This window comes from Phyllostomus discolor, chromosome 1 (genome assembly GCF_004126475.2).
Source record: "Phyllostomus discolor isolate MPI-MPIP mPhyDis1 chromosome 1, mPhyDis1.pri.v3, whole genome shotgun sequence".
In the NCBI taxonomy this organism is placed as follows: domain Eukaryota; kingdom Metazoa; phylum Chordata; class Mammalia; order Chiroptera; family Phyllostomidae; genus Phyllostomus; species Phyllostomus discolor.
In genome coordinates, this window is record NC_040903.2 from 102,196,452 (window position 1) to 102,220,649 (window position 24,198).

The window sequence follows — 24,198 nt, forward strand, 5'->3', positions numbered from 1 at the left end:
GGTTCAAAAATCAGTTCTAGTCTAGACTGTGTCATTCAACACTTTTTTTGTTCATCTTCTCTAAAGATGAATACTTATTTGGCTATATACTCTATAGATCTCTAATTTATACCAAAGAAGGTCAAGGCAGTTAAAAAGGTATGTATTAAAAAATATGAAAACCAAGACTTTGGAGAATGTGGAACTACTAAAGTTTAAAACTAATTAGATCTTTTTATAATTGTACAATGAAAGAATGATAATAATATGATTATATTTAAGAATAATATTCTTTATTGTGTAAGTGAAAACAGGGTGTGTTTCATATTCTTTTTTTGGGGGGTGGGTCCAATTTTATTTTAATCATTGTTCAAGTACAGTTTTCTGTCCTTTACTCCCATCCCATCCACCCCTCCCTCCCCACCTCCCTCCCATTTCCATCCCCCTCCCTAGTTTTTGTCCATGTGTCCTTTATATTTGTTCCTGTAAACCCTAACGATTCTCCTCTGAAATTCCCTCCCCTCTCCCCTCTGGTCTCTGTCAGCCTGTTCTCTATTTCAGTGTCTTTGGCTATATTTTGCTTGTTTCTTTGTTTTGTTGTTTAGGTTCCTGTTAAAGGTGAGATAATATGGTATTTGTCTTTCACTGCCTGGCTTATTTCGCTTAGCATAATGCTTTCCAGCTCCATCCATGCTGTTGCAAAGGGAAGGAGCTCCTTCTTTCTTTCTGCTGCATAGAATTCCGTTGTGTAAATGTACCATAGTTTTTTTATCCATTCATTTACTGACGGGCACCTAGGTTGCTTCCAGCACTTGGCTATTGTAAATTGTGCTGCTATGAACACTGGGGTGCATAGGTTCTTTGGATTGGTGTTTCAGGGTTCTTTGGATATAATCCTAGCAGTGGAATTGCTGGGTCAAAAGGCAGATCCATTTTTAGTTTTCTGAGAAAATTCCATACTGTTTTCCATAGTGGCTGCACCAGTCTGCACTCCCACCAACAGTGCACTAGGGTCCCCTTTTCTCCACAACCTCTCCAACACTTGTTATTTGTTGCTTTGTTTATGATGGCCATTCTGACTGGTGTGAAATGGTATCTCGTTGTGGTTTTAATTTGCATCTCTCTGATAGCTAGTGATATTGAACATCTTTTCATGTGTCTCTGGATCCTCTGTATGTCCTCCTAGGAGAAGTGTCTATTCAAGTCCTTTTCCCATTTTTTAATTGAGTTGCTTGTCTTCTTAGAGTGGAGTCATGTAAGCTCTTTATATTCTTAAAGGTAGCATTTGGTAAACTCTAATTTTCTCTCCTAAAAATCCAAAGATATATTTTAGAGGTAAGTCAGTGAAATCCAGATAACTAACTTTAAACCTTTTGATTCTTAAGTGACTTTTTACTATCCTTATGGTAAAACAAAACCTCTTATACCCACCCTGTAAAGTTTATCTTTTTTAATTCTTATTTATTTGTCTGGAAATTTTGACCTGCCTTTTTTGGGAACTGTCCTGCCTGGTTTCAGGAGCTGTAACCCCCCATGGCTAAGGCTGAGTGAGAGACTTCCAGATCAGAAACCACTAAGGAGACAAGCTTATCTCCCTGGCAGGAGTGCTGCTTCTGCTTCTTGCCTGGCCCCCAGTGCTTGATCAGTTAGCCAGTGATGGGTAAGATTCCCCAAGGGGGGAATCACTTAAGATAGGCATGATCATGTAGAGGCCCCAGGGAAGGACTTGGGGGGCTGTGGAAAGAGGGGGTGAGCGCCGCTCACCCCTCGGATTTGACAAAGCCTGAGTCCTCATTCTGCCTGTGAGACATCTAAATCTCCCAGCTGCCTTTGTCTCCTCTGCCCGACTCAAGCCTGTGACAATAACCAGGGGTGGTGCAATCCACACTGGGGACTGCAGACTTCCCAGGATGATCAGACCTGAATGAGGAATATGTAAAATCCTGTGAAACCTACTTGCTGAGGATGCTTTTAATTAGATTATGAAGGCCTGGGCAGGAAATGAATTTAGCTCCTCAAGTTCTATAGTTTTTTAGGTGATAAGACCCCAACTCAGTGAGAGCCCTTTTTAGTTCTTTGAACATTATCTATTGTTTGATCCTTACTGCCTGACAATGATTAATGAACTTTACCTGTATTCTTGGGCAAACCGAAACCCAATAAAAGCCCTGCGAAGGGAAGGATTGGGGCGCTCTCCTTTGAGAGAGTGGCCAGGCCGCTCCGAGGTACCCTCCCCTTGAGAGGGTAGCCGGGCTGTCCTTTTTCCTACATAGGACACGGTAGTCCATGTGAATGTCTCATGTCTCATCCATGATGCTGTGGACACTGCAGGCTGGTGTCTGTGTCATGCCTTGATTATATGATATCATTTATTATTGCTGTTTTATACTTCTTTTTTGTTGTAGAAAAATTAGGAATATGTAGCTCAAAAGATGAATTTAGTTTGTTTAGCTTAGATCATTGTGATAGTAATTTAGATCACTGTGATAACAAAGCCAGCATTCCAACTTTGATGATCTAAGAGAAAATTTAATATTGAGCTCCATGGAGGCAGAAGCTTTATATTATTAGTGCCTAGAACATTGCTTGGTGTACTTGAAGACCAAAGTAAATATCTGTTGAATGAAAGACATACCACAGCAATAGATAGGCCTCAAATCTCAGTGACTTACCTGAGCAAAATTTTATTTCCTGTTTACAAAGTTTAGTACAGGTTATCAAGTGCTCTCGTTTATCTGAGGAGTCAGGAGTTTCAGCTTCTGTCATCATGTGATTCAGGTATTTAGGCTTTTTCCAGCTTGTGATGTTCTAGCTAAGATACCAGTGTGTGAAAAGTGATGGATTGTGGGGGCATGTTGGTGACTCCAGCTACTTCTGCTGTTGTCCACTTGCCAGCAATAGTTACATAGCCACAACAGGACTGCAGGGGAGGCTGGGAAACGTAGTGAAGCCCACAGATATCCCCATACTACTGCCTCTACCACAGATGAACACACAGAAATGAAATATTTTATTACCTGACCATTCTGAACCCCATGGGTTACATGCTGATTTTATAGCAGTATCATAATGCCATGGGATGGCATTATGGCTTAGGCCAAATTTGGTTAAAACATTCTAAAACTGCTAATTAGCTATGTGTCTTTAAATATTATCTAATTCTAAATAATAATGATAATTACAGTTATAGTAATAAGCTTTGTTCAGAGTTTTCTATAAGCTAATACAATGCTAAGAGCTTACATAGATTATCTCACATAATGCTCTCACTGATGAAAGGGAACAGATTACCCTTATTTCATAAATAAGGACACTAAGGCTAAGGTTGTAAAATAACATGCCCAAGACTTCTCAATCAGGATTCTTAGATAAAGCTGGGTTTTTACCCTTTTCTAATACTCTCAGTCTAGGATTTCTCAATTGCAACTGAGAATACTAATTCTTACGTAAAATGATTTATATACCTCCTACTGTACAGTGTCTGGTCCTGTGCTTGTATCAGCCCCATGCTTAGCAGATCTTCAAGCAGTACTTATTTCCTTCCATCGTATATAAAGAACTGGTAGGCAGAACTATGCCTGTTCTACTATTGATTTATGTGCTTTTCAACTTAATTGACAATAATGATTAAACATAATTTAAGTCTTAAAGTTTTTACTGTGTTATTGATTTGTTATAAGTCATTAATTCCATAGAATAACTGTCTTTGGGCCCATCCAATACAACAGTTACATACATGCCAGGCTCTAATCCTCCTTAGCGAGTAACACTTCAAGAAACAGTGGAGAAAATATGCTCTTGACAGAGCAAAGCCTAATTCTAAATGTCATTAAGTATTGTCTCAAATCTCCCCCTTTAAAAACTAATATGTAAACAATGTGATTCATATTTAAAACAGGTTAAACACATTCTTCTGAACACATAACAAACAGAACAGCATGCATTGTTTCTGGGAACTTTATGTAGCAATCTTGGAGTGGCATCATGAAGGACCTCAATAAGCTAGGCATAACTATGAGAATGACTAGCTCAATATCATTTGTGCCAAAAGCAGAATCATCATTTTAGGCAGTGATTTTTCAGTATCCAAAAGACAAAATTAAAAGAATACAGATTGACCAGTTAAATTTCTGGAGATGCATTTTGTAGCTAATTTCTTTTGGCTGTCCTGTTGAAACGGATCAATATAATATCATAACACCTTTAATAATGCCTGGCATATAGTAAGTGTTCAATAAATGTTTAACAAATAAATGAAATTAGGCCCTTTAAATTTCTATGCAGTTCTGAAAACCCAGCTCTTCATCATCGACACCAGATTGTCTGCTTCAATTCTGAGTTGTTTAATGTTCAGTTAAATTCAAATTCTAGACTGAGATAAGACATAAATAAAAGGACATGGTATTCATTTGTTTTGATTATCTAAGCTCTATTCCCATAGCTCACCTTGTCATAAGAAATCAACCTCATTGTTCAAAATTATTTTAGCGAGTGGTTTAGTTAAAAAAATAAAGGAAAGAGAACATGTTTTGGAGTTAGATGAACTTCAGTTCATATTAATTCATACCACTAATTAATAATTCTAAGACTTTGAGCCAATTAATGACTCTGCCTGCCACTTTTCTCAGCTGTTGTTAATGTTAAATATAGTATACAACAGAACACAAAGTTCACATTTAGGGAGTAAGCAATTCATACTGGTTCACCTTTCTTTTTGTGTCTTTCATTAAAAAATATTGTATCTAATGCCTGTTGTTTGATTCCAGGTTTATTATAGAAAGAACTATTGAATATATTTTTCCTGAATTAAGTGCTAGAGAAATTTTACTTTTCCTGTGAACTTGTATGATAAATGTATGAGATTAATGAATCAAAACTTGCCACTCGTTGTGGTTTTGTTGTGTTGAGATTATTTTTTCCTTTGGCTTCCAGAAGCACAGCACTAAGTTTTGTGCTCCAGGCAGTCGATATTCATAACTTGTCTTCTAGTAAAATTGTCATCTCCCAGCCTGTGATTTATTTGACATTTGTTCTTAAAACTGGATTTGTTTTAATGTTCCTCTATGTTTTATGGTAAACTGCACAAATCCTTTTCTGGATCTACACAGAATATACTCATACATAATAAGTGAAGGAAAGGATAAAATCACTAGTTCAAGGTTTTGTTGCTATTGAGTGTAGAACTCATCCAGGCATGGTGCCATTTTCCAGCTATATCATTCAAAAGAAGCCAAGGATGCTTAATCTCTAAAAATTCTTAAACCTCTGTTTTCTCCTCTCCTCAGAAATTAATTAGCAGTAACATAGGACAGTCATGCATAAATGAAAATTGGGGGGGGGGGTGCTTCTGGAATACAGGTTATTACATTGGAGAAAAAATTCAATCAAAGCTTTGGACACCTGCAGGATAAGGTCAGTAATATGGGACATTTTTCTCTGCAAAGCTCATAGCTAAAGCTAGTAACTGAGCTGATGAAGGGGCCTCATTGCACAAGGCCCTTTCTTACAGGTCTACATGGAATGCAGTCTTTTCGCAGAACAGATTATATTCAGACTTCCTCTCTGCCTACCAAATGGCAGTGGCAAGAAAGCCTTCTTTTAACTCAGATTTAAATTTTTTTAGCAGATGGGAGATGGAAAGGAAACGAATTTGCTTTGAATTTTTGCAAAGAAAATTCTATTATATCCACATAAAAATGATTGTTGAGTCATTTCAAATACAAGGTTAATATTCAGTGGGGGAATTATTTTAAAAAATGTTTTGATCAATAGAATAAACTATTCTAAACCTATTATTATTTTGTACCATATTGATCTTCAAAAGTTACCACTGTAGTTTTTTGTAATTTTTAAATATATTACTACTTCTTTTTAATTCTCTCTTAATTTACATATTAACTTCTTTTCTGGAAAGGGACTTTCCATTTTGATGAGCGTTTATGAATACCTGTGAATTTCAGACATTCTTCCTAAATGTTTTAGCATGAGTTTAGCATAGAGAGGTAAGGGAATGCTTATTTTCATGAGCTAGTTGAGAGAATCCTGGTCAGGCACTGTATTGCACCCTGAGATAGGAAAGCATATTTCTGGGATTATGACAGCTGGGCCTGCTTAAACAGCTGCCAATATCAAGGAGAGTCATCCTAATAACATTTTTAACATCCACATCCTTAGTTTACTTGGTTTGACCTACATTGCTTCCAGTTTCTGCCTCTCCAAATAGCCCTCTTTAATGGTGACATTTCTTATCTCCCCTATTTTTAAAAAGGTTTTATTTATTTATTTTTAGAGAGAAGGGAAGGGAGAGAAAAACAGAGGGAAAGAAACAGATGTGTGGGAGAAACATCGAATGGCTACTTCTTGCAGTCCCCCAACTGGGGACCTGGCCTGCGACTCAGGCATGTGCCCTGACCAGGAATCAAACTAGTGACCTTTTGGTTCACAGGCCAGCACTCAACCCCCTGAGCCACACCAGCCAGGGTTGTAGTGGTTCTGAGACTGATAGTTGCCAAATGGTTGGGAGACTGGGTAAAAAGGCAAATGAATTAACAAGTACAAATTGGTAGTTACAAAATAGTCATTGGGATATAAAGTACAGCATAGGGAATATTGTAAATTATATTGTAATAACTCTGTATGATGCCAGGAGGGTGCTGGAAAAATTGGGGGGATCACTTTGTAAAGTATGTGATTATCTAACCACTATGCTGTATACCTAAGACTAAAACAAAATAACATTGAATGTGAACTATAACCGAAAAATAAAATTTAAATAAAATAATCATTCTGAAACTGTGGAGCTTCTTAGAAATACAAACTCTTAGCCCTACGACTGTTCCATTGTATCAGAAACTTTGCAATGGAACTCAGTAGTCTGTTTCACAAGCTCCTCGGGTAGTTCTGATTCATGTTAAAACTTAAAAAAAATGTATATATTTAGGTAAAAACAATGACATAAAAGATAAAACCTGATTCATCATTTTGAGGGAAGGAAAAAAAAAGAAAAAAAATCACCTGAACTGATAATGGAAAAAGATTTTATCTTTTCTTGTACTATTTTCTTATTTTGTACACAGATTACTAAAATACTACTACAAAATAAAGTATCTATTTCTTCCAAAAACAAAAACAAACAACAACAACAAAAATACCCAAAATGATTTTGGTTAGATTGTATTGTGACAGCTGTATAAGAGCATTCATTAAAAAAAAAAACATTAAAATTGGTGAATCTTTTTGCAGTCACTTTTATATTAAAGATGGAAGAAAATACACAACATTTTTGGTATATTATGCTTTATTATTTCAAGAAAGATAAAAATGCAACCGAAACCAAAGAAAAGATTTGTGTAGTGTGTGGAAAAGGTGCTGTGACTGATAGAATGTTCGAAAGTGGTTTGTGAAGTTTCTTGGTACTACTGACATTTTGGCCAAAAAATTCTTTGCTATGGGGCTGTCTTAGGCATTGGAAGATGTCTTAGCAGCACCCCTGGCCTCTACCCTCTAGAAGCTGATAGTGGGAAATAGCCAGCATACTCAAAACCTCCAAATCAATAAAATTATAGTGAAAATAAAAACCAAACAAACAAAACTTCAGGTTCTCTGCCTTAAGCTATTGTATTGGCCTTCTCAATATGATTTTTTTTGTTTTCTCTTTTTGGGTTCTAATCATCAGCACTCTTTGTTTCTTCTCTTCTTAGGTTCAGATCATAAGTCATGTAACCTGAGCTAAGGATATTCTAAAACATAGAGCTGAAGACATGTTTTTAGCATTGATAATATTTTTCCATAGCATGCTTAATGGTACATTTTCATAGGCACTTAGAGAAAAGTTTGAACTCTATAGTTATGACAAGGAAGAGTACATGGAAATTGGGGATAAAATATACTGCAATAAATATCTTCTGAGCTTTTAGAAACTCAATTTGGGTTTGTAGGCTTAGGATACAAATGAGATCTGGAGGAAATTCTTCAACAACATATTTGCCATCCAAGAAAATTTCTAATCCTGTTATCCCTATGTCTTACTGCTGATAATTAAAATAGCCTTTTCCCAATTATTGGAGGTACTTTCAAGAATATATTTTATAACTTTTAGATTTAGTTTAAAGTTTAATTCAAAATTAAATATAAAGAGGATACTTGAAAGAAAATTGTGTATGAATTCACAAATATTATAATGATGATTTTCAATCTTATTGTGAGAAATTATGTGCTCTGGAATGAAAATAAAAGATTACTGAGTAATTAGAAAATATGTCAGAGCATTAGGCATTTCATTTGAAAGGTTTTTATTTGTGTCTTTTTGACTGGGAATTCTCCTGTTGCTAAAAGTTTTGCTCCTGGTATAAAATCTGTGATTGCTTAACCATTTTACCAAACTACAACCAAGTCAATATGTAGTTTCCCCATTATATAAATAGTCCTGTTGTAGATACGCACTGCAAAGAAACCAAGAGGATTTCTCAGGAGTGTGAACAATTGGTATGATGCAATGACTTATCCTATGAGAGCACTGAGGTATTTGCTGGGTTATCCTTCTCCTAACTAGGACACTGGTTTCCAGTTTGTGTGTGCCATGCATGAGCAATAGAATCTAACAGTTCATAGAGACACACAATATGCCCCCTGTGGCAGATGCAGAAATACTGTTTCTGCTGCTTAATAAGTGTTTATTTTTAAAATATCTCAGGCAGAGCGATATGATCTGTTTTACAATTTTGAGGGGTAAACCCCTCCAGTGAGTGCCTCTCAACATGCATCAGAATACTCAGAGGGCTTATTAAAGCAGATTGTTGGTCCCTGCCCCACTGAGTTACTGGTTCAATCAGTGTGAAGTTGGAGTGAACATTTGCATTTGTAACAAGTTTCCAGATGAGGTAAATGTCCCACTCATTGCAGAAAAAGCAGTATTGTTCGATAAGCCGACTAAATTTAAGCCACTTCCCTTATCATGTGGCACATAAAAACATGCATGAATTTCCCAAAATGCCTAAGGGTTATGCCTCCTCTAATGGTATAGATCTTTCAATTTTCAATTGCTGGGATTGTGGGGAAAACCCACAAAATGTGTGAGTGCTCAAAACCTGAACAAAATCACTAAGAAGGAAGCCCTGGCTGGCTTAGCTCAGTGGATTGAGCGCAGGCTGGGAACCAAAGTTTCACAGGTTCGATTCCCAGTCAGGGTACATGCCTGGGTTGCAAGCCATGACCCCCAGCAACCACACACTGATGTTTCTCCCTCTCTCTCTCTCTCTCTCTCTCTCTCTCCCTCCCTTCCCTCTCTAAAAATAAATAAATAAATAATTTTAAAAAAATCATTAAGAAGGAGAGGAGATAACTACAGGGTAGGCATGTGTGCCTCAAGGTTAGACAATATTCTGTAAGGTCCCTTCTAGCTATAGAATCTATAGTATTTAATATCATAGAGTGAAATATGAGGTCATTTCTGGGTAAACAAAAATCATGGATAATGGATATTTACATTATATACATCCATAAATCATGATTTAAAATTTCAAAGACAGATTCTTCAATTGGTGAATATAATTGATAGAGGAGCTTATCTTGAAGATAAAAACAAAAGGTACAACAATTGAGATTTAATATCTAAGCTTATAAAGAATAAAGAGTTTAATATTTTAGAATCATCTTAATTTGGACTAAAATTGTTCAGTATTTAATGCAGGGTAATAACATCTTTAATATTATTAAGAATAAATGAAGTCAATACTATTTAATAAAAATTTACCTAATTAAAAAATTAAAGCTACACATTATTTTGTACCACAGTTCTTCCTGAGAAAGTAATGTAAGAAGTCTGTCCAGAAAGTATCCATCCAAGTACTATGAAACATAGAGACATTTATGAAGAAGATACAAGATACAAGAAACATTGTACATAGGACAGTGATTCCTCAGTCCCCTTCAGAGTAGGCAACTTGGGACCTCACACAGTTCTCCCAATCACCATCAACTGCCCCATCATATTTTCCTGAATCTCTTGTTTGAAATCTCTTCCTTTTCAATGGTGATTTTAGTTTTAGGAAAAGCCAGAAGTCACAAGGCACCAAATCTGGGAATAAGGGGGCCTGAGTCACCTGGGTGATTTGATGTTTTGCCAAAAAACTCTGCATGAGACATGATGTATAAGTGGATATGTTGTGATGAAGCTGCCAATCACCAGTTGCCCATAGCTGTGGCCTTCTGAATCATCAAAATAGTTTCCTCAGAGGAATGTTCAAGCTTGATGCAAAATTTGAGGCAGATTCATTGCTTTCTTACTCAGTCATTTTGAATACAATGGTCACACAGTACACATCCTTATTTGATGGCATCTACTTCCTCCACTGATTAGTACAGTGAAGTCGTATTGTTCATGCGTGTACATTCCAGTCCACTCTCTTTGGCTGCCAAGTTACACCAATGTCACACAAACTGTTCTCATAATATTAGCAGTGGTTGGGCTTTTTCTAGACAGACCTCAGAGATACATTCTGTTATTTTTCCTTGTATGGCTATTATAATGGTTGATCAGGGTTTGCCTCTGAAGTATCTAGCATAGTCCCTGGGACCAGTATATGTCCAGTAGATGTTGGCTCCAAAATATAAACAGTTTTTAATGAAACATTTCAGGAAAAGTTATGCAGATTTAATCTAGGATTATTTTATTATAAATAGTTTTAATATTGAAAAAAATTGTAATTATACCAGGTAATCTTATATGGATGAATACATCATTTTTCAATGTGATAGATGACTAAATATTAGTAATCATTAAAAGAACAGGTTTCTCTGTAGCTCATTATTTTGGTCATTCACTTGTCTCATGTTATCATTGTTCTTTTTCACAGGGATTTGACAAACAAGTGGATGTGTCATATATTGCCAAACATTACAACATGAGCAAAAGCAAAGTTGACAACCAATTCTACAGCGTGGAAGTAGGAGACTCAACCTTCACAGTTCTCAAGCGCTACCAGAATCTAAAACCTATTGGCTCCGGGGCTCAGGGAATAGTTTGGTAAGTGGAATAGATTTAAATTATATTTTTAAATTATATATTTTAAAATTATATTTTTAAAGGGAACACACTGTGTCAATTAGTCACACATGCATGCACACACACACAAACAAAAAACCCATAAATAAATTGCATCACTGGGAGGGAAAAATACATGCAGTTGAAGAAAAATAAAACTGTGAGCAATGTTTGTAATTTGTTACCCATTTGCTAACAGTATGTAAAACTACTTGTAACCACTTTTTCTGGTTTCAAAAAGTATTCACCACACAATAGCCATAAAAAACCCTCAGGGATTCAGAGGACTACTAGCTATTATTAGTGCAATTTAGAAAATTTCATTTGAATATTTTCACAGGAAATGAATATGTGCTAACTAGCAAATAAAGTCCCCTACATTCTAAAGAAGTATAAATGGTGTCACACATGTTCCTGAGACTTTTAAAATTCAATGTTTAACATTGTTACCCATCAGAAAAGTGGTATTTTAAAAATATTTGCTGAATGTTTCCAAACAGATTCTGTGATCCTTGGTCCTAAAATTGTCATAAAAGAATGACAATTTTGAGTGGCCAATTGAAATGATGACAAATCAAGATATAATTTAGCTGTTATTAGGTTGATAAGCATTTCTGTTAGATAGTCATAACTAGTGTAGCAATTAAATGTATTTAGAATGAAATTATTAGTATAATGATTTTCAATTTTATGGCTTAGACTTATAAGTAAAAGTTTAGGACATTCATTACAAATATATATGTATATTTATATTTATAAAAGAAAATTATTTATGTCAATATTTGTATTTGTTATATGAATTACTGCTATGTTAGTAATGTTCATTTAAAAACACTTTTAAAGGATGAGATGAAGACTTATTTTTTTTTTAGCAGTTTTAGATTCATAGCAAATCTAGAGGCAGGTACAGAGATTTTCCATGTATGGCTTCCCACCTTACCAACATCCCCACCTCAGTGGTACATTTATTGCAATTGATGAACCTGCACTGACACATCATAATCACCAAAGCCCATAGTTTACATTGGGATTCACTTCTGTTGTTGTATATCATATGGGTCTGAACAAAAAAATGACATGTTTTCATTTTTATGGTATCATACAGAGTATTTCCACTGTTCTAAAAATCCTCTGTGTTCCTCCACCACTCCCTGCCTCTTGAAACCATTGCTCTTTTTACTGTTCCCAAGTTTTGCCTTTTTCAGAAAGTCAATTAAATAGAATTATAAAGTATGTAGCCTTTTCAGATTGGTTTCTCACACTTAGTAATATGAACTTAAAGTTCCTCCATGTCTTTTTATGGGTTGATAGCTTATTTCTTTTTAGAATTGACTAATATTCCATTGTCTGGGTGTGCCATAGTTCACTTGTCCATTCACCTATTTTACGATGTCTTGTTTTTTTCCAGGTTTTTGGCAATTATGACTAAAGCTGCTTTAAATATCTGTGTACAGGTATTTGTGTAGACATAAGTTTTAAAGGTTCACTTCATTTTGACAACTGATTTTAGGTTAACTCTAAATGCTTAGCTGATTCAAATGGCAAAAGTGCGGAGTTGGGGTACTTATTAAATCATTTACTAACATTTAAACCTCATTTATCAAACATACCAAGTCTTTTACACAAATTTACCTAGTATATTTTAATCTTTTCTAACGTCAATCAATTGTTCATGCAATTTGAAAGATAGAATATTTTAATATTTTTAACAATGGGCCATATCTTTTATTTTGAAGATAGTTATAAAGGTAAAGCAGTTTATGTATGTATGTATGTATGTATGTACATATGTATTATGGTGCAAGTGTGAGGTCAACCCCTTTGTGGCACAAAACAATTTCATTATTTAGTAGGTAGAATAATGGTTTCCCCAAAGATTACAGTGCCCAGACCTTAAACTCCCAAATCCTTGAATATGTTATTTTACATGGCAGAAGGGACTTTGCAGATGTGGTTAAGGTTAAGGATCTTAAAATTGGGGAGGTTATCCTGGAATATATATGTGAGAACAAACTAATCACATGAGTCCTTAAAACTGGGAAAGAAAAGTTTAAGAGTGGGTCAGAGAAATGCAATGGGAGAGGAGAGATAAGAGATTCGAAACATAAGAGAGACTTGCCTTATTGGTCCTGGCTTTGGAGATGAAGGAAAAGGGTCACAAGCCAAGGAATGGGGTGACTTTTACAAGATAGACAGGCTCTTAGCTGACAATCAGTAAGAAAATGGAGACTTCAGTAATACAGCCACGAGGAATTGAAATCTGCCCACAAACCCAAATGAGCAAGGAAACCAATTCTTCTCTAACACATTCAGAAAGGAACTCAGATTGCCAAAATCTTGATGTTAGCCTCCTGAGATACATGTAGGCCTTCTCATCTATGGTACTATAAGATAATAGCTTTGTGTCATTTAAGCAGCTAAGTTTGTGGTGACTTATTGAGGCAGCAATATTAATACATGTGGTATAGTAAAGATTCTACTATTAAGATAATTGCTCTAAATTGTGGGGGAACTTTGCCCACAGGGCCCCCCGTATGCCACAGATGAGAGTAAGTCTACCAAGACATGATCTGCTTGGGGAGGAAAGTTGGCCAATCTCTTGAAGGAGAAGGACCAAGAGCCTTTTCCTCAATGGCTTTTATTGGGTTCGTTTACACAGGAATTCAGGTAAAGCTCATTACTCATTGCCAGGAAGTAAGGATCAAATAACAAGGAACTCTTAGGACCTATAATGAGTTAGGGTCAGATAGCTAAAGAGCTGTAAAACTTTGAGGAAAAAACTTACTTCTTCCTTGGACCCTTATCATTCAATTGAGAGCATTCTAAACAAAGCAGGTTTCACAGGATTTTACATATTCTTTCTTAGGACTGATCACCGGGGGAACCTGCCCTTTCCAGCACAGGGCTACACCACCCTCCGTCATTATTTCAGGCTTAGGTGGAGCAAGGGAAGTAAGGCAGCCAAGAGATTAGGAGATTTTCTCACAGACAATGAGGACTCAGGCTATGTCAAAGCCGAGGGGTGAAGGTCCATCACCCCCTTTTGCTGTAGCCCCCAAAGTCCTTCCTTGGTGGCCTCCCACATGATTGTGCCTGTCTTATATTGTTCCCCACTTGGGGAATATTACCCATCATTGGCTAACCGACCAAGCATTGGGGGCCAGGAAGGGTGAAGTAAAAGGAGCAGAAAGGGCACTCCTGCCAGGGAGATAAGCTTTTGTCTTTTTGGTGGCTTATGGTTCAAGGTCATTCCTTCAGCCATAGCCTTGGTGGGGGTTACAGCTTTTGATACTAGGCAGGGCAGCTCCCAATACTAAATCTCATAAAAGCAGGCACACTAAACTATAATGTTTTTACAAGAAAAAGTTCAGCGTACCTCTGTCAACCCTCCCTAGACTGTGAAATTCCCACTCTCTTTCTTTTTTAATCATCACCCAAGAATATGTTTATTGATTTTAAGACAGAGGAGAGAAGGGGGAGAGAGAAAGAGAGAGAAAGGAAGGGAAAGCAAGGGAAGGAGAGTGGGAAGGGGAGGGGAAGGCAGGGAAGGGAAGGGAAAGGAAAGCAAGGGAAAGGAAGAGAGAGAAAGGAAAACATCTTTGTGGGAGAGAAACATTAATCGTTTGATGCTCCAACCAACTGAGCCACCCAGCCAGGGCCCTACTGCCTTTTGAAATCACATCTTTAACCTTCTGTAACATGTGACCCTGTGCCAGGAGGATAAAGTGTGCATGAGAGGGGCCAATGTTAATGTTTATATAGTAGTAAGTAGAGTGAGGGTTATTTTGTTTCTATATTACAATATATGCTTATATTTACTTCTGCATTCTATTAAATGGTTTGTGTACCATAAGGAGAGTAGAAACCCCCATTTAGGAGATCATTGCATTCATGAAAGACTTTCAAAATGAAATAGAAAATAAAACAAAACCAAAAGTTCTTATAAAGTAGGACAGTTGGGAGAGGGGGAAAACAGAGTGATTATTGGATGTTTTTTTAAATGGAAAATTGTAGAGCACCAAAAAATTTTCTTAAGATTCTCAGTTAAGATGCCCAAATACTTACCAGGATCATTTTATTTCCCTTTAATTAAAACTCCCACAGAAAATGAGGATTGTTAGTGAAAAGAAGCCGATAACCCTTTAATGATTCAGAAATAGATCCAAAGCAGAAATTTTGCTTAAGTTAACAGATTGTCACAGAAAGAATTGAAAAACCTACCATTAAGAATTTTGTAGTATTTTTTATAGGGTATTTTGGACCTCTATTTCTCCTTGTACAGAATGGAATCATCTTAAGTCTCAGGCATAGTAACAGAAAATATATTTATTTTTTAAAAATTTTGTTGTATTTTTCCATTACCAGTTATCCCTGTTATACCCCTTCCCTGCTGCAATCACCACACCATTGTCCATGTCCATGAGTCCTTTTTCCTTTTGGCTCAATTCTTCCACCCCCTGATGCCCCCACCTCAGAGCTGTCAGTTTACTCTCTATCTATGAGTCTATCTATTTCACTTGTTAGTTCAGTTTTTCTATTAGATTCCACATATGAGTGAAATCGGATGGTTTTGTTTTTCTCTGACTGGCTTGTTTCACTTAGCATGATATATTCCAGGTCCACCTGTGCTGTTGCAAAGGGTAAAACTTTCTTCTTTTTTATGGCTGAGTAGTATTCCATAGTGTAAATGTCCTATGGTTGTTTTATCCACTCATCAACTGATGGACAGTTGGGCTGCTTCCATATTTTGGTGATTGTAAATAGCACTGCAGTGAACAAAGGGGTGCTTATGTCTTTTTGAACTAGTGTTTCGAATTGCACTGTTGGTGGGAATGTAGATTGGTGCAGCCACTGTGGAAAGCAGTATAGAGTTACTTCAAATAATTAAAAGTCAACTCTCATGACCCAACAATTCTACTTATGAGAATTTATCTGAAAATATATTTCAATAAATAAATGTCCTTGAGTAAAATTTTTAATCCAGCTTTGGCTTAAGGGAATGCTGTGGCTGGTTTGATCTTCCATCATCCAGATAACTAAAACTTCTGATCAGTGTTAAGGCTGTTTTACTTTCTTATCATTTGTGTTCACCGGTGAAGCACTTTTAATTTCCTTCAAGAACTTTTCCTTTTCATTCATTCACAACTGGGCTGTTTGGCACACAAGGCCTACCTTTTTGGTCTATCTTAGTTTTTGCCATGCCTTCCTCATTAAGCTTAATCATTTTTAGCTTTTGAGTTAAGTGAGAGACATATGACTCTTACTTTCACTTGAACACTTAGAGACACTGTATGTTTATTAATTGGCCTAATTTCAATATCCTTGTGTCTCAGGGACTAGAGAGGCCTGGGGAGAAGGAGAGAGGTAGGGGAATGGCTGGTCAGTGGAGCAGTCAGAAGACATACAATATTAAGTTTGCTATCCTATATGGGTACAGTTCATGGCACCCCAAAACACAATAGTAACATCAAATGTCACTGATCACAGATCACCTTCACAAATATATAATAATGGAAAGCTTGAAATATTTTGAGAATTAACCAAAATCTGATGCAGAGACATACAGTGAGTAAATATTATTGGAAAAATGGCACTAATAGACTTGCTTGACATAGGGTTACACAAACCTTCAAATTGTAAAAACATGCAATTTCTCCAAAGCATAATAAAATGAGGTATGCTTGTATTCTGCTTCTCTGTGTGAGCAGAGAAGTCCTCTGTAGCTTCCTAGGTGGAGAATTGCAATCTATGAGTTATTTAACAACAGTGCTTAGGAACCAGATGAGCAAATCATTTCAGAACATTTTTCCAAACATCAGAAGAGTGTTTCATTAGCATTGTTTCTATTACCAGTTTTGGAACAAAAAAAAAAAAAGAACATAGGGAGAAATCAACAGCAGGGACTTCATTGTTTTTTCTCACTCCCTTCTTCTACTGCTTGCTAAGCCAAGAAACATTTCTATTTTCATATTTCTTTCTCCAGAGATGATTCTGACAATGAAAGAGATAGCAGAAATCAGCAACCAACTTTAGCAGAGAAGATGTACCAAATTCGGTGGGCTCATAAACTGAAAATAGCTGATTGTATAGTTTTAAATGACAGGATATAAAACCACATTTTTTCTAAATTTGCATAGTTTCTTTGTCTTCTATATGTAATCAGCTTATAAGCAGTCACAATCCAATTTTGAAAAGTGATCTTTTACAGGATATTTATATCAAAGATGGATACTTACTACTGACAAATGACAAAGATAGACTTAGAGTGGCTTATTGTAAAAAATCTGTGCCTAGAAAATTAAGTATTTAAAATTAAGATGATACATATTATGTGAGCTAAGCTTTTCCAAAATTTCATTTAGAGCTAGAGGATGGCATTTAATCAAAGTTGAAATAATTGTTGTTATAAAATATTCTGGACATAATCCAGTGGATTTATTTATCTTATATTAGATATGTAGCCATACATGTGTGTATATATATAATAAATATAGAACCAATATAAAACTTATAATTTATATTTTACATACTTATGTAATATATATACATGTCAATCCAATGGATTAGTCCACCTTAATTGAATACACAATACCTGCTATAAAACATACATATAATGTATGTAGAACATATATTGTTTTATTTTTTCACAAAAATTTGAAATATTATTTTTGGTGAATGTCCTTTAATTAGTGGTATATAGTAGCAAATTTCAACTAGTATAAAACAAGAATTTTTTAATTTTATTTATTTATTTAATTTTTTGAAAGAGGTGAAGGGAGGAAGAAAGAGAAGAAAAGAAGCATCAATGTGTGAAAGAAACAGTGATCAGTAGCTTCTCACATGTGCTGTAACCAGAGACTGGGCCTGCAACCCTAGGTGTGTGCCCAGAGTGGGAACTGAGCCTGCAATCTTTCGCTTTGCAATATGATGCCCAATCGAGCCACACCTGTCAGGGTCCACAAGAATTTTGAGAACATGCAGTACGTGGCTGTTTACTCAGAGGCACAGATCTCTTTTCCCATAGATTGTCAAATTAAAAAAGGAAAATAGCCAACACAACAATAGCCATCTCATATGAATGAATCAAATTTATACCAATTTTTGTCAGATCAGCAAAAAATAAAATGTATTTTTTGGTGTACCACAAAATTTTAGTGATTAGTTTGTGCGTGCCATGTGATGAAAAAGGCTGAAAATCACTGGTTTATAGCAACAAGATGCTATGCAGATGACTAAAGATTTAAATTGCCAGGAATGTTCAGCCAAACCTCAGGTGTTCGCATATTGTTATTTCATCACCTTCCTTTGATAAATGGAAGTGGTGGATATAGTGAACCTGCCTCTCAATGTCCCCTTGGCTTGGTGAAGTTTAGGGTCAGATAGACTGAAAGTAAGTCTAGAATCTTTGTAATTTTGGCGTGTGTGTGTGTGTGTGGGGAAGACAGAGATAAAGATCTATATACAAGTAGGACAGGGATAGAACACTTCCGTAAACAACACTGGGGGGCAGGAAACAGTTTGTTATAGCATTTTATCTAGTGGGCCTTTCCTTGGACCAGAATCTGATACTGAAGCTATATTATCTTGGCACATATGTACAGATACATACATGTTTAAGCCTTGTTTACTCCCAAGTAGAATTTAAGGTGATAGAAAGAAATAGATGAGACTTAGTATACACCTAACATGTCAGGGATTTCGAGGAATGGTGGTTGCCACCTCCTTCATGGTAGAGTCTCTTCAAGGGTACTGATGATATAAGGCAAATAATCAAAATCACTCCTAAAGGAGTCTCAGTTGTTGACTGAAGAGCTAGTCCCTCTGTACCTTTAATAGTAGGGGTATAGAAAGAAAAAAGGTCTTCTTTGTGGTTTGTTTGGCTTTGTTATTTTAGCTGTAGAACACAATTTACATTTTGTTTTTCTATTTCAACTTAGTAGTAATAGGTATAATTACTGTGGGTAGGCCAGAGCTCTCATCAAAAAACAAACCAAATGTAACAAACTAACAGAACCAAAAGCCAAACAAAGAAAATAAACCCCTGAATTTGTTCAAATGCTTTAAAAAATTGCTAGTAATAATGCCAAATCAAGTAACATTAGTAGAACAATCACTATTCATGGAATCATTTCCAAATAATAAATAATAGCCTGTATGTGCATTGGAAAAGAAAATGGTTTATTGAAAGTCCCCCCTTTTTAATATATCCATTTTATTTTTTAAAAAAGAGTATTGACTCACTTTTAGTGGCTTTTCTTATCTTAAAAATGAAAAGTTTGAGCTACTCCATCTCCACTCTGATTTAATTGCCCTTGAACTAATACCACACATTTACAAAATGAATGGCAAAGGTTAGGGAACAACTTTAAAAATATCCTAGAACAAAGGTGACTGAATCTTGACCATGTTAAGGTACATGATGAAAACATATTCAATATATATATTTGCCGATGATTAAGATTAGGAGGGAAATTAAGTAAATTCTCTAAATTCTGTAAATTATTTGCACATTTAAAGATCATTGATTTAATGAAGATACTTTAAGATACCTTATATTATCATGTTCCATCATTACAGTTATAAATACACCTATACCTTGAAATAATTAAATTTGTTATTGTGTTGTATCAGTGATAGTGTTTAACTTTCAGTCTCTCAGGACTCGTTTTACTCACCTGTAAAATGCAGATAATATCAATATTTCATAGAACTCAAAAATTATAAAATAAACTAGGTACATAACATTGTCTTATAAATCAGATTTTATCATGAACTTCCAGTAGGTTCAAAGAAGTTAGACTTAAAGTTGCTCTATTTATTCTACCAATGGAAAATTGCAAAGGGTTAACATATGTACGTAACCCATGAAGATGCCTGATTTTAACCATTGCTTAATCATCAGATTGGGCATATTATATGAATATTTTCACTGAGAATCTGGGATTTTAAAAATAACTTTACTAATACTCACCAAGTAAGTCTGGCAAAGAAGCATCTTAACATTTTCATTCCTGTCTTTTAATAGATGTCATTTAATTCCTATCCTTTCATTTAATTCCTATCTTTTAATTATTGTAAATCAAGATGATTTACAATAATTAAGTTTTAAACATTAGTTTTCAAATTTACAATATGGTTACACAGACCCAGCTAACCATCTTTAAGCACAGAATTTGGATGGAAATGTATTATGGTTGTGAGGTTGATGGTATGGAAAGAGATGGGTAAAATCACCCAGAAGGTTTTTCAAAGCACTATATGTCCTGGATAACACAAAAAAAGACTTGATCAGTGTGTCCGTAATGATAATTTTATTTTGTTTCTGGAAACATCACTCCTGAGCCTATGTGGTACAGTCTCTTCTTAGAGTTTTAATGAGCCATTATGCTAAATGATGAATCTTTAATCACACATTTCCATTTAGCCCCTGACTGGTGGAAATGATTACCGTCTGACCCACATCTGGAATATCAGCACATTAAATATCCCTTTATTTTCCATTAATATTACAATTTAGGCACGTAAACCATCTTGAGATAAGGAGGATCGAGCTTCAAACATTGTCTTTTATATTGCTGAGAGGTTTGATGTGGAAATGGTTCAGTGCAATAGGACAGAGTAAGACACCATATTCTTCCTCCACCTTTTGCTGTTCTTCTTGGCTCCTTTGAATAGCACAGGCAGCAAATATTTATTTACCATATTTTTAATTGATGAGTAAGACTTGTAAATATCACTTGTTTTCCTTCACAGAGAAAATTTGGTATTTTGAGGAACGCTGGTAGAAGTTTGATGGCAATATGCTTATAGGAAAAAGCAGAATTATTTAATCCTTGTTACTACATGTTAACTATAAAGTATATGTGTGCTCATATTTATAAATATGTAATTTTCATTGTACTAACTGGTGCTAAAGGGGTTGGATTACATAATTCTCAAAAGTATATTTAATCTTGGAAGGTATGATGGACATTTACTCTGAATTCTGCCATTATTCAATAAATTTGTAATTAATTTACATTGCTGTAGTAAAAATTGGTAGCAAGAGTCTGTATCCCAGAAGTGTTTTTCATGGCAGAGGGGAAAAACAGTCTTGTAAATTTCTATAGATATTTATTCAATTGTAGATGATTGAGACTTCTCTGTAAATAATCTATTGGTATAAAATCAAATGTTTTTGCCAAGAGAAATAATTAGTAACATATTTATTTTTTCAATTTCTACTTAAATCCCAAAGTAAATTGTTAAGTGAGACATTTTTAGGATCTGTCTCCTAGGGCATAAATGGATATTTTCATTGCAAAAATAGTTACTTTATGGTAGATGTATTATTTTGCCAGATGCATAAGTCCGAATTGTTAAGATTAAAGTGCATCCATGGTTATTAAAAAAAAAACCCTATAACCAAAGTATAAATAACTAAAGACTTAATTCTTCACTATTCACTACATCTTGGAAAAGCCAACATTCCTTAGAGAAAGGAGGCAATGTCTTCAATTAAGTTAAATTATGCTAAAAAAGAGAAAAACAAATGGCAACTGCTGTTCCTCGGATTCCAGAAACGATTTTCATTTACTGCTCTAAGAGACCTGTCTATTCTATCTGTAGATAAGGTGGCTTTAAAAATAACCACATAAGACAAAAGAAGAAAGCGGGTAGGTGTAATAAATATTGTAACTAAAAAAAAAAAAGCATGGCTTAGAGGGGTGTTTTATAAAGCTCAAAGGAAAGGCACTTGGCCTCATCTGTGGAGTCATGCGTCTGGCCTGCTGAAGCATCATGTTCTGTTTATAGAGCCTGAGCGGTCTTGCTAATCATGAATTTAAATGTGAGAGCTGAGGACAAAGGAAGACATCCTTTGGTTTGGAAATTTGATTGACAGCCCTATTATTCGCCTCTTCCACTCTCTATTCCAGAATTTGTTAAATCTATTTAAAATATTTGACCTTGTCAAGTGAGATTCACTTTACATGTCCATTTTTATCTTCTCTGTATGGTGGGAGAGTCTAAATCACCATTGAGGTGGGAGACTTTGGCCATTTCATTTGCTTGACATGGTATTTCTTTTATCTAAAGATATATACTTCAGAATTCTCTTAGCTATGCTCTTCCTCATTTATATTCACCTTTATTTTTATCATTAAAATGTTTCCACAGGAGATTTTAATACATCTCTTCATTACAATCAATATGCTGCCTTTTTTTATCTCATATGTTCACACCAGAGGGGCTAGGGGCTGATAATGAATGAAATTTAATTTCAGGTGACCAATAAGAGAGACTCAATTTAACTAGCAAAAATATAAGTTGGAGAATAACTAGCATAGAGAAAATTTGGTAAATTTAGGATGTTAATTCTCTGGCATGGAGGTTTAAGGTACATAAAAGTGGAAAGGATCAGGCAGCACACAAAAATTGTAAGCCAAATTGTTGTCCCCTTAACACTATCCCTTTTCCTGTGTCCTTTTTTTCCCTGTTTCTCTTTATGGATGTGAGTGTTTGAAGGCCTCCCTGTTCTTTGAGCCTGTCAGTCTCCTGCAGGATTAACTTTTTTCCTATTTAACTTTGAACCATGAAAATGATAGCAAAGACAGTCTCAGACAATCTCAGTTTCCTTACCTCTTTGTCCTCTGCAGCCCCGTGTTTTCCAAACCCTCATCTGAATGAGTCCAACTGACTGTTTTCGCTGCTCCTGCTGGAAGGCTGAGCCCAGCTGGAGAAATCACATACACATGCTGATTTCCTCCATTATAAGTTTATGAGCTTCATCTTCAGCTGGCCCTTGTCACTGCTCAACAGTCCCTTTACTTCTGTGTCTCATCAGCTCCCTGTCCTGTTTCCCATGGTGGCTATTACCATCTTTTTACAATTTTCATGGCAAGCTCCCAATTCCACCTCACCAGCCCTGTTTTCTGCAGAAGGTTTTACCTCCTACTTCCTGGAGAAAACAGATGGCCTCAGGCATGTGAGCTCTCAATTTCCCCTTGCACCTCCTAACTCTGTCATCTAATGCTCTCTGCCCAGCTGGTTCCTCCCTGAGGAGCACCCAGAGGCTGGCAACCTGTGTGCTTGATTCCATCCCCTGCCCCTGGGAACTGTCAGTTCTTCCAAGAGAGTTGTTGAACTATCTAAGCATTATCTGTCCTTTTATTGGTTATTTTTCTTTCTCTACTCATCAAATATTTATATTTTATAAATTGTTCTACCTCCTTTGAGTTTTAATCTCCTTTCATTGTTTAGTGCCTAATGTCTCCTACATTTGTATCATTCTAGCTACAACTTAATTTTTATTGATGTATAAATATATGTCAATTATTTTGATTGGGGTAAAATTGCCATATAATATATTAGTCAGGTGTACATCATAGTGATTCAATATTTGCCTATATTGTGAAATGATCACCATAGTAAGTCTGCTTAACACTCATCACCATACATGTTTAAACAATTTTTTTCTTATGATGAGAACTTTTCAGATAAACTGTTAGAAATATTCAAATATGCAACACATTGTTGTGAACTATCCAAGTCACCACGTTGTGCATTTTGTAATTTACAACTGGAAGCTTATCCTTACTTCTAAGTCCATATACTCATTTATGTATATTACATCCCTCAGATCATGCCTTAGATATCTCACATTTAAAATACCCAATATAATTTTATGATCTACTCAAACTTGCTCTTCACTATGTATTTTTTAAATTAAAATTTATGTACAAATAATCACTAGAACATGATTTAATTGTCAGCTTTCTTTTTTAAGTAGTATACTTTTAATTTTATTTTTTCAATTATAATTTACATTCAATATTATTTTGTATTAGTTTAAGATGTATAGCATGGTGGTTAGACAATCATTATACCTTACAAAGTGATCCCTCTGATATGCAAGTACCCACCTGCACCATATATAGTTATTACAATATCATTTTAAGTCTTAACTCCAGGGCTACCACATTTGTGAAGCCTTAACTTACCTTCCCTACTGCTTAACAAAAGTAATTGTTCTCCCATATGTACTGATATAATATATTATATATCTTTGGGCATTGCTCATATTTTTATTGCTATTTTAGTCTGTGTCTCTGGCTAGATAATGATCTCCCTGGAACAAGGACCCTGATTTATTCATCCTTATAGCCTCAAGACTTCAAGTTTTGATGGAAATCTTAAAT

General features: G+C 35.4%; 1 protein-coding gene across 9 annotated transcripts in view; it reads left to right on the forward strand.

Moving 5' to 3' along the window:
* Positions 1–24,198, forward strand: part of MAPK10 (mitogen-activated protein kinase 10) — a 312,270-nt gene that overhangs the window by 168,162 nt on the left and 119,910 nt on the right. For all 9 annotated transcript variants that reach the window (XR_004903436.1, XM_028506698.2, XM_028506695.2 and 6 more), the window contains one exon: positions 10,833–11,002. Coding sequence is in view for 8 of the 9 variants with exons in the window: in XM_028506695.2 (XP_028362496.1) it covers positions 10,833–11,002 (170 nt within the window). In the remaining variant the exon portion in view is untranslated. The remainder of the gene's footprint in view (positions 1–10,832; positions 11,003–24,198) is intronic.